The 12,261-nt window shown below is 33.1% G+C and overlaps 1 protein-coding gene across 1 annotated transcript in view; it reads left to right on the forward strand.

The window, feature by feature from the left end:
• Nucleotides 1-12,261, forward strand: part of Skp2 (S-phase kinase-associated protein 2) — a 105,741-nt gene that overhangs the window by 57,886 nt on the left and 35,594 nt on the right. The window contains exons 6-7 of the mRNA XM_090408421.1: nucleotides 9,090-9,224; nucleotides 11,532-11,630. Of these exons, the coding sequence (XP_090264547.1) occupies nucleotides 9,090-9,224; nucleotides 11,532-11,630 (234 nt within the window). The remainder of the gene's footprint in view (nucleotides 1-9,089; nucleotides 9,225-11,531; nucleotides 11,631-12,261) is intronic.

Below are 12,261 nucleotides of genomic sequence, written 5' to 3' on the forward strand. Positions count from 1 at the left end.
TAGTATAATGCAGCGGTCTCTAACCTTTTCAGTTGAGGAGACTGGATTTGGTGTGAAAAATGACTAGGAGCCAATGCCACACACATATCAAATAATGTAAACGAGGGTGTATATCTGGGGGGGGGAATTGCAATAAAATGTATTAAAAATATAGTAACTATTTACAATTACTTGCTAAAAATATATTAATATACAAAAAAAATTCACAATAAAAGGTAAAATTTGTTATTTTATATACAATATAAAAATTGTACATATATTATTTTTTAAGAAAATTAATTTTTAAAACTTTGATTCCAGTACTGATACCTGAATTTACAATAAACAGTGAAGATGATGTGGTGTACTATTTCTAGTTTTTAATTTCATAGAGAAAAGGTTTGCTTATGAATGAATGTCACAATCATTAATACTATCTTTTCAACCGATCTATCCCTTAGGAAGGGAAGAATTTCCTGATTAAGGGTCATGGCAAATTAATGTAGCCAGTATGGCACTCCTCTGCTGCATCCCTAAGGGCAAGTATTTATGCCTGTAGATGTTTGAGAGATGAAAAATCTGAGTTTCTGGGAGGGAAAAACAAACTTCACCACTGTATGACACTGACTAACTTGCTATCTGAAAAGACCTGATATAGGTTCCTCTTGTTATAGATGGCATTTGAACCTGAGTCATTACAACCCAAGGGCTCATTGATACCGAGCTGCATAGGCTCTCAGTAATACTATAATAATTGAAATACAAAAACAAAAATTTCAACACTTAACTCAAGGTATATTTTTAACATGTTTTCCATGGCTTGATCTAGCTAAACAAAAGTCATGGGAGGACTTTGGCAAGAACATAGAAAATAAATATCAAGAAGGTGGTAAGATATTCTGGAGGTTGTTGAAGAAGCTTAGAAATGGAGGAAAGAGTTCTATAAAAGTAGTTAGAAATGATAAAGGTGACCTGAAAACAGGAGAAAAAGATATCCTTGAAGTATGGAGTAATTACTTTGAAAACTAAATGAAACAAGCAGTGATAGCACAGTGGTAAAAAACACTCAACAGGCATACAGTCAGGAATACGTATCCATACTTGAAGTAGAAAAAGCCATCAAAGGCTTGAAATATGGAGAGGCAGCAGGAGTACATGATATTTGACCAGAAATGCTGAAGTATGGTGGTATAAAAGTCTTACAGTGGCTGCACTGCATAGTTCAGAAAGCCTGGACAGGGGGACGAATTCCCGATCATTAGAGTAGAGCTCTAATAGTACCCATATATAAAAAGGGAAATAAAACTGAATGTGAGAATTACAGAGATATTTCCCTACTGAATGTTCCTGGCAAAATCTATGCAAGTATACTTGAGAAACGGTTGAGAAGAATTGTGGAAGAAAAGCTTGGTGAAGAACAAGCTAAATTCAGGCCAAATAGAGGCTGCCTGGATTAGATCTTCACTTTATGACAAATATCTTACCAGGAACACTCTATAATTCTCACATTCAGTTTTATTTCCCTTTTTATATATGGGTACTATGAGAGCTCTACTCCAATCATCGGGAATTCGTCCCTCTGTCCAGGCTTTCTGAACTATGCAGTGCAGCCACTGTAAGACTTTTATACCACCATACTTCAGCATTTCTGGTCGAATATCATCTACTCCTGCTGCCTTTCCACATTTCAAGCCTTTGATGGCTTTTTCTACTTCAAGTATGGATATGTATTCCTGACTGCATGCCTGGTCAATGTTTTTCACCACTGTGCTGTCATCATTGCTTGTTTCATTTAGCAGTTTTTCAAAGTAATTACTCCATACTTCAAGGATATCTTTTTCTCCCGTTTTCATGTCACCTTTATCATCTCTAATTCCTTTTATAGCACTCTTTCCTCCATTCTTAAGCTTCTTCAACAATCTCCAGAATATTTTGCCACCTTCTTGTTATTTATTTTCTATATTCTTGCCAAAGTCCTCCCATGACTTTTGTTTAGCTAGTTTTACACAGTGTTTAGCATTCTTGCATTTGTCTCTATATTCTCTAAGAGCACAAGCTGACTTATTTGACAGGAACTTTTGGTATGCTTTCTTCTTTTCCTTCACTGCCTCTTTAACTTCCTGTGTCCACCAGGGAGTTCTGATTTTTTTATCCTTACAGACAACCTCACCACATGCCTCTCTGGCAGAATCAATCAATGTTTTCTTCAGAGTTTGCCACTGAATCTCCAAGGTTTGATTCCTGTTCTTAAACTCTTTCATTTTTTCTTCAATAATCTTTGTGTATTTTAGTCTACAGTTCACATCTGAGAGCTGCTCAACTTTTATTCGCTTTAAAACTTTCTTACATGTTATTCTTTTCAATATGAAATTCAATTTTATCCTACTCAAGACTAAATAGTGATCACTTCCAATTTCAAATCCTCTGTACACTCTGGTGTTCTGCACCAGGGAGAAAACATCACTATCAACAATAACATAGTCAATGAGACTTTTCTTATTCCCTGCCTCTTCTCTCCATGTGAATTTGTGCACATTTTTATGTTGGAACAATTTGTTAGTAATAACCAGTCCATGTCCTGAGCAGAAATCCAACAGATATTTGCCATTATTATTAGCTTTGCTCTTTTCTCCAAATTTTCCCAAAATATTTTTGTATGTGTGACAATCATTTCCTACTCTGCTATTTAGATCCCCAACAAGGACCAATTTTTCATTGTGTCAGTTGCTTTTTCTAAAGCTTCAAAAAATTCCTCCACTTCTACCTTAGTACAACCTTCTGTGGGACCATAGGCACAAATAAGTCTCATTGTCCAGTTCCCCATTCTCATATTTGCCCACATTACTCTACTTGAGACTGACTGCCATTCAAGAAGATTAGCCTCGTATTTTGTGTTGAATACTATGGCTACTCCTTCTTTTCCTTGATTGTCATTGCCTGAATATAACATTTTGTATTTATTGCTCAGAATGTGAGAATTACAGAGATATTTCCCTACTGAGTGTTCCTGGCAAAATCTATGCAAGTATACTTGAGAAACGGTTGAGAAGAATTGTGGAAGAAAAGCTTGGTGAAGAACAAGCTAAATTCAGGCCAAATAGAGGCTGTCTGGATTAGATCTTCACTTTATGACAAATAGTCGAGAAAGCATGGGAATATAACAAAGATCTGTATTTGAGTTTTGTCAATTTGGAAAAAGGCATATGACAAGGTGCCAAGAGAGAGATGCTATTCAATATGTGGGAAATGTTAAGAAACCTGGGTTACTATTAATAATATATATATATATATATATATATATATATATATTATTAATAGTAACCCAGGTTTCTTAACTTATTTCCCACGTCTAAAGCGCATCCTCATGTTCTCCCCCCCCTGGTTTATAAACAACCTTCAGCAGAAGCTTGGATTTAGAAGGCATCATTAAACCAAAAACAAGGCATGTTCAAAATTTTTTCCACATTTTTTATTTCTGCCATAATTGCCTTCAGTACTCGCCCATAATGCCCTAAAACATATATATATATATATATATATATATATATATATATATATACCCCTTTTTTGAGTTATGTTAGCCAATGTTTTAAAATAAGGGACACTCCTAAACAAAAACAGGCTACAATAGTTGTTAATTATATTAATAGTCCTGAGAAAGATTAGGTGCATGAACAGATGGCATCAATGGCAATATCATATTAAAAACGAGGATATTAGGAAAGAACTTGACATTGTCAGCATCCAGGAATGCGTTAGCAGAGCTAATCTCAGTGGTATGGTCACTTAAACAGAATGCGCGAAGAAAGATTAGCAAAACAAGTGTTCTCTGCCAGGTTGGCAGCAAAATGACCCAGAGGAAGACCAAGATATAGGTGGATTGATAAACGTACGAAGTGCCTTAGACGATAGAAATATAAGATCTGATAATGTTGGAGTATTGACAAGTAACAGACTGATTTGGTGGAAAATTGTAGATAGAAAGTTAGTAATGATGTAATTTTTTTTCATGTAGTACTATCATGTCCTGTAGGGTACATGGCAGGAATTTCATGATGATGATATAATAATAATATGTATATATTATATATATATAATAATTTTTTTAATAATAATAATAATTTATTACATGTGATTCATACATTACATAGTTTTGATTATGTATGATGCAACATTACATGCATTTGTTTAAAGATAAAACAACATTACATGCATTTGTTTACGTATGATACAACATTACATACATTTCTTTACATTTGATACATTCATGTATTTTGATGATAATTTTTTTCGCAATAATAATTATAATAATTTATAACATATGATACATACATTACATATTTATCATTACATTTAATACAGCATTACATGCATTTGATTACATATGATACATTTATTTTATTTATTTATTTATTTTTTTTTTATCTTGGATGAGATGAGATGTGTTTTTTCGCTTTCATCCTCGAAGCTTATTTCGAGGATGAAAGCGAAATAAGCTCCCCCCCCGGCTGTTAGTGGATTATTGTCCTTATGTGCACTGTATTACTTGGAATTTCTTTACTGTCCTATGATATTTGACCCTTTTTTGTTGCACAATTTATTTATTGTGTCTCTTCCCAAATAAAAACTAATTTCACATGTGCGAAAATAAATAATCAAAACGTTTGTTGCATTGGAAATATTATGTCGAATATTTATATTTTTTAAATAACATTTATTGAAATAAATATGACATTTTGCTTTCTTTCCTTGCAAAATAAAATTATATGGGGGCACATTTCAATTTTAGAAACGATTTTTTTTTTTAAATGAACAACAAATGATGTTAAACTGCATTACTTGGGGTTTCCAATTGTGAGTTTTTAATATCAAAAATTTATATCCAATGGTATTTTATCAGAGATTCTTCGCCTTTGTAATTTGCTTAAAACTGCAACAGTACAATTACAACTGAACGTAGCTACTACGTATGCCAAGTAATCTAGTTAAGTGTTCTATTCAGTGTGAAGGATTATTGCCCCTTCTAATGGACATGATGGTCAAATTACACTTCTTATCCATGTTCTTTCAGCAGGTGGACAGAATATTATCCAGGTTTGCTGGATGTGTATATATACATCCAGCAAAGAAATGGTACGCTTACATACATGAATTTTATGGACTACAGGAGTTCCTGTTAGTTTTATATTCTAAGGAAAGAATAATGTATTTCAAATGGAAGCGGGATGCCTCACAAATTTTTTAGCGGCTTCTAGATTTTATATTATGAATTTAATATTGAAAAATAAGTATTTTATTTTGCAACTATAACTATGCTTTTTTTTTAATGTTTTTTGTGAGGAGTAAGGTTTTAAAATGTGGCCCCCATAGAGAGTGAGACCCCCAACTTGCACTTCATGTGCCTAATGGTAAATGCGGCCCTGCTTGGCCTCAACCATAGATGGCAACACTATTGGCAAGATTTTTTTTTTTCTAAGTTGTACATCTGTCATATGCATCCATGTGAAATTGCAAGTCATTCTATCAAGTAGTTTGCTTTATATAGCTGTCTGAAGCAAAAGTGTTGTCTGTATCCCTTGAAATGGATAAAATTGAGTATCGTGCGGTTATAAAATTCTTTGTAAAAGAAAGTTTAATGCCAAAAGAAATTCATTCGAAGTTCATAAACGTTTATGGGCACTCTTCTCCTTCATTTTCGACAATTAAGAAATGGGCTGCTGAGTTTAAACGTGGGCGTACCAGCCTTGAAGATGATCCACATGAAGGACATCCATAAAGTGTAACAACACCAGAAATCATTGATTAAGTGCACGATATGGTATTGGATGACCAGCGAGTCAAAGTGTATGAAATTGCTGAGACTATAAGCATTTCAAAAGAACGTGTGGGATATATTTTGCATGAAGAATTGCAAATGAAAAATCTTTTGCGCAAGATGGGTGCTGTGCTTGCTCACAGCAGATCAAAAATGCACTCACATGAAAATCTCTGAACAGTGCTTGGATAACAAGAATAAAATTGATTTTGGTTATCGATTTATTACCATGGATGAGACTTGGATTCACCATTACACACTAGAATCCAAACAGTGGACAAAAGCCGGTTGTTCAGCACCAAAGAAGACAAAGTCGGTTCCATCAGCAGGAAAAGTCATGGCACATCAGTGTTTTGGAATGCTAAAGGCATTTTGTTTATTAATTATCTTGAAAAGGGTAAAACAATAAACGGAGAATATTATTCCGATCTTTTAACCAGAATAGACGAAAAATATTGTGTGAAAAGAACCAGTTTGTAGAAGAAAAAATCATCTTTCATCAGGACAGTGCACCTGCCCACAAAAGTGTTTTGGCAATGGGAAAATTAAGAGATCTGCACTATGAATTGTTGGAACATCCACTCTATTCCCCAGATTTGGCTCCCTCTGGCTTCTGTCTCTTCCGAAAACTAGAACTCTTCCTCTCTGGTCAGTGTTTTCTTTGAATTAAGATGTGATTACAGCTGTAGAGGGGTATTTTGCAGATCTTGCTGAGAACCACTACAAGGATGGGATAATGGCGCTGGAGCATCGCTGGAATAAATGTATTAGTTTTAAGGAAGATAATGTTGAAAAATAAAAATAATTTTGAAATTATAAATTCGTTTTTTTTCATTGTTAGGCTGAGAACTTTTCAGACCACCCTCATACCAACATGATTTTCCATATTGGTTCATAATTATTTGGCATTCTTGTGTTTTTGCTGTTGACCCTATAATAGCTAAATTTGCATTGGTAGCAGAATCCATATACTCATTATAATAAAGAAACTAGTTTAAATGTGGCATTTTGGAGACTTTGTGTGTTTGGAAATCTCCTGAATGTAAAGGATGTTGAAAGTTCTTTTCATGTTAGTATAAACATGCAAAGAACATTAAAGGAAAGGCAGTTAATGATTTTTTTTCTTTTTCAGCAAAATTATTTAAAATGTAATATAATTCATTTTGGAATATGTTATTGGTGTAAATGATCTAGCTTAGTATGTTAGCATATTTACATTATTATATTTTTGTGGAGGATGATAGTGATGTTAATTAATATTTAGATATCTATTAGTAATCGAACCAAAATCAAATTAATCTTGATTACAAAAAACACTTGCTTGATATTAGTACAGTCTTTTAACTTGTAATGCAATTTGGTTACATCATAGCATAAAAATCTTATATCATATCTCTTATATGAAAATTCTGAGAAAGATTAGCGGAGTGACCATCAATGCATCAATGGCAGTATCACATTAAAAATGAGGATATTAGGAAAGAACTTGCCATTGTTAGCATTCTGGAATGAGATAATAACAATCTCAGGTGGTATGGTAACTTAAATAAGAATGGGAGAGGAAAGATTAGCAAAACCAGAGTTGTTTGCCAGGTTGTCTGGAAAAGATCCAGAGGATGATCAAGATGTGAATGGATTGATGCAGTAAAAAGCTCCTTAAAAGACAGAAATATATATCTGATAATATTGTAGTCTTGACAGATAACAAATTAATTTGGAGGAAAATTATTGATTGGAAGTTAGTAATGGTGTAACTTTTTTATGTAGTACTATCATAATTATCCTTCTGCCGAATATTTGACACTTTGGTAAAATCCTGCTTCACCACATCCCTACTCTTGATTTACTTGCCAGAATATACATTATCTTGCCATAAGTCAATTGGACACATGTGGATTTACATATGCACATGTCCAGTTGTACTTATGGTGAAATAATGTACATTATCTTTATGTGTCTGGCTTTATAAGAATGCAAAGTTTTTTTTTTTTTTTTTGTGTTAATCTTGTGTTAAATTGTGTTTTTTTTGTAAGATATGTGTTAATCCATAACACAAGATAAGAGAAGGCACATGTTGAAGTGCTGTAAGGCTATTTCAAAGAACAGAGAAGAAGGATGAGAAGTGGTTCGGTAATTTTGAAACTTAATTTAATTCTGGTGCACAAATTTTGAATGCAGTCAGATGAATATCATAGTTCAGAAGACTTTTTGTTATATCCAAGCTCTTAAGGATCTTTCTGACAAAAAACAGAGGAGGCATTCTGTGAACTGTTCTTATTATACTGGGAGATGATATGCCTTATTGAAAGAGAAGACTGATGCTTGGGAGAGGGATCAACTTTATCTTTGGATAATAATGTTCAGTGGTATCATATGGATGTGAGAAATGTGGAAGGGTAAAAGTTGCACCTCATAGCCTTGTTCAGATAGCAGATTTGATTGTCATTTGAGCAGGAAGCAAGTTTGGCCATTCCCGATTTAAATTTGTTTATGGTCTATTTTACAAATGTTGCAGAGTGTTACAGATAGTGGCCAGAGGTTTTAGGTAGAGTGGAGGATGAAAGTTCTCATTCCAGCAAGAATTATTTCATAAGTATCCTGATTTTATGCTTATAATAATAAACCACATAGCTAAATTGAACTTACATAGGAAACTGTCTTTGCTTCAAATGGGTCTATTTGTGAAACCACAATGATTGCAAAACATACTGAGAACTGTAAAGAAAACTTTCAGAACACTTATTTCATTTGTGCATAAGTTATTTTGCATAGTTTTTAGAGAAAAAAAAATAGTGTTCACTAAATTCCAAGAAGCATGTAAATTAAATATATATAATTAAGCAAGAAATTTCAGTTTGCATAAAACTAACTTCAGTTGGAATTAATAGTCCTGTTATGTGCGGGTTAGGGAGGCAGGAAGGAATTAGTTAATTCGTGACATTCTTTCCATACTTATCTTGGAGTAGGTAAGTATCTTGATTTTATGCTTATAATAATAAAGCACATAGCTAAATTGAACATAGGAAACTGTCTTTGCTTCAAATAGGTCCGTATTTGTGAAACCACAATGATTGCAAAACATATCGAGAACTATAAAGAAAATTTTCAGAACATTTATTTCATTTGTGCATAAGTTATTTTGCATAGTTTTTACAGAAAAAAAATAGTGTGTTCACTAAATTCTAAGAAGCATGTAGATTAAATATATATAATGTATATTTATTGACTTATTATTAAAGCATGAAATTTCAAGAATTATTGTCATGGTGATTACAGTTTATTCCTGTCTTGTTAGCTTCAGCAAGTTGCAGTATCTAGATCTTAGTATGGCTTCAATAGCAGCAGATACATTAGCAGAATTATTGTCTGTATGCTTGCAGTTAAGAAAACTCAGCTTGGAGCATTGTTCTCTCGATGATAAAGTTTGCAGGTGAGTTTAGTTATCAGCTTTATCTTGCATCATTATGAAAAAAAATTTTGTCTTATTTAATTATTCTTTATAACACACACAGTAATCCCTCAGTTATCTGACTGCAATGGAAAATCAGTTGCTGGCCAAATAATTGAATGATAGGGTAACTGAATGTATTATGTAGTGCTGTACAAGAAGTAAGTTGACACACTTATCCATTAAAGGGATTGGTTAAATGAAAGGTTCATTTCTTGGAGATTGGGTAATTGAGAAAACACTGTATCTGTATTGATTTTATTTGGAGATTGTGAGCACATTCTTCATAGCCTTAGCTGCAATAATAAATAACAACAACCCAGGGGGAAAAAAATCAGTAATGGCTATATCGATTATTCTTTATAACAACATTTCTGAAATGTTTTTAAAAAAAATCATATTTCTATTTTTGCATTCCTCGAGGTTAACAGGAAACATTCTTTTGTGGTGGAGATTTCCTACCACTGTTTTGTGGTAGGAAATCTCCGCTGTTGTTGAAATAAATAAAGAAACGCCATTCATCAGGAAAGAGAGGTGTTTTATCATAATCATAAATAAATCTCATTATTTTTCTGCTCTAAAATTTCTTCACAAACACCCTGTGGTGTGTTTCCTTCAGTGTCTCCTTCAATTCCTTCAAAGTTGTTGAATAAACTGCTGCTGTTAACAGTTTCACCTTTTTTTTTTTTTTTTTTTTTTTTTTTTTTTTTTTTTTGAGGTACTTGGTAAGGATTACACTATCCATATCCCACAATGGCAAGAACCTTCCCTGCTGACTTTTGTGTCCAGAACTTTGGCTGTGGAGAACTTTTGTGTCTCAACTCCATTGTCTATTGTTTGGTCTCTGGGGTCAATCCATGTGATGAATCCATGTTTCATCAACAGTCACAATACAAGCCAAAAAATTTGCACCTGATTTCTCAAAATCCCTTGAGATGGCAACACACATTCGCTCTTTTGGTCAGCATTCATACATTTGGGAATCCACTTCTCTGAGAGCTTCATCTCCAGATGCTGGTGGATAATAACCCCAACTCATTCCTTGGATATTCTCAGAGTCTGCAGTGTTTTTGGCTGGTATTCATCTGTCATCAAGGATCATGTGTATCGATGTTTTCAGGTTTGATTGCTGTGGAAGGTCTTCCTCACCTGGGGGCATCTGTTGTCTCAGGATGCCCACGTTTAAACTTGCCCACCCATCTGGCAACAATTGTTGAATATACTGAAGTATAGTCCCCTAAAGTTGCACACAAAGTTTGGTGTGAATCTGAGTTGCTGACTTTTTTTGCAGCATGAAAAACTTGATGGTCTGCACCTCTGTTTCTGTATTTCTTCAAAAACTTTGACATGTCTTCTTATATATCCTAAAAGAAGAAGAAGAATAAATTATTACAATTTGATGAAACATGGGGATGAAAAAGTTTTAAGATTATCTTCTTTATTGTGGTTATATCAGTTGCTTTAATATTATTTTTGTTCAAGGTATTTTTCAGAACTTTTCAGCCCCCCCCCCCATACATAAGTAGATCAAGCTTCATTTAAAAAGAGAGAGAGGCTTAAGGGGTGGAAAAGGTATTGTTTTAAATTATAGCCGAAGCCAAGAGGCTCGGTTTAGTATGTCTCGATTATGTGTGTGTTCCTTGGGTTGGTTTACCTGTTTTGTGGGAAGATAAATCCGAGTTTCTGGATTGAAAACCTTACCTTGTATGAGAGTGACCCTAAGGGGTGGAGCAATACCAAGCACCTGCTGAAGACAATAAGTGTACTAAGCAAATGCATGACCAAGATGGAGCAGGCTCTACCTTGATCCTTCATTTCCATATAATAATAATAATAATAATGCTTCCTGAATCTTCATTTCTTAATGCAAACATCAGTTTTCATTACTTGATTATGGAATGTAGATATTTTATTCTTCTAACTCCTTTGTTAATAAATTCTAAAGCAAATGGTTGAAAAAAATTGAGTTAAAATTATTAATGCTTATTTAATTTTTTTTATTCAACCATTAATTATTTATATGTATATTTTTAGGAATATTGCTGCAAATTCAGATTTGGAAGTTTTACACATTGTAATGTGTGAAGGCAAACATCAGTTTTCATTACTTGATTATGGAACATAGATATTTTATTCTTCTAGCTCCTTTGTTAATAAATTCTATAGCAAAATCATATTTCATATTTTACTCTTTGTCAGAATTTTATTTGTCAAAAAAAATTGAGTTAAATTATTAATGATTAGTTAATTTTTGATTGAACTATTAATTATTTATATGTATATTTCTAGGAATATTGCTGCAAATTTAGATTTGGAAGTTTTAAATATGACAATGTGTGATGGCCTAACATCTGATGGGTTAAGTACAGTTGCAGTTAACTGTAAATGGTAAGTTTTTAATGAGATTAAGACTAGACCAATAATGCTGAGAGAGAAAAATGCATGTTATGGTATAAACCTGACTTTAAAAAAAAAAAAAAAAAAAAAAAAAAAAACTGAAATGCTTATGATGACTGATATTCACATCATACCTGCCTTCTTTGAGTGATAAATTTACAAATTAAATTAAAATAGGTTTCTGCAACCAGATTTTGCTGATGTTTTCATGGTGAAGACTTTAATAATCTCGTGCATCATCAAAATATACAAGAAATTTACTTGAAAGCAAATTTTTGCTTTCTTTCCTTCCTTCTTTCAGAAGCACAATTAAGTATACCAAAGTTTTAGTGGATTTTTTTTTCTTCTTCTTATTTATTATTATTATTTTATTTTTTGGGCTAGTCAACAACCAGTTACTTGATCTGACCTTGAACATTACATGAAATTTAAATTTTTGCATTTTCCTTTGCTTACAAGTGATTGAAAATCATTGATGGGTTCATTACCCATTTCTGATAACCCAACTAATACTAAACTGAGTGATGGTTTAACCATTTTTAACTGTTTTAACCCATCAATGGTTTTCAACGACTAATCTGGGTTGACACCCCCCCTCCCAAAAAAGAATTAACTACTATTA

This window comes from Typopeltis vanoorti, chromosome 18 (assembly GCF_054136105.1).
Source record: "Typopeltis vanoorti isolate ZY-2024b chromosome 18, IOZ_Tvanoo_1.0, whole genome shotgun sequence".
Taxonomy (NCBI): domain Eukaryota; kingdom Metazoa; phylum Arthropoda; class Arachnida; order Uropygi; family Thelyphonidae; genus Typopeltis; species Typopeltis vanoorti.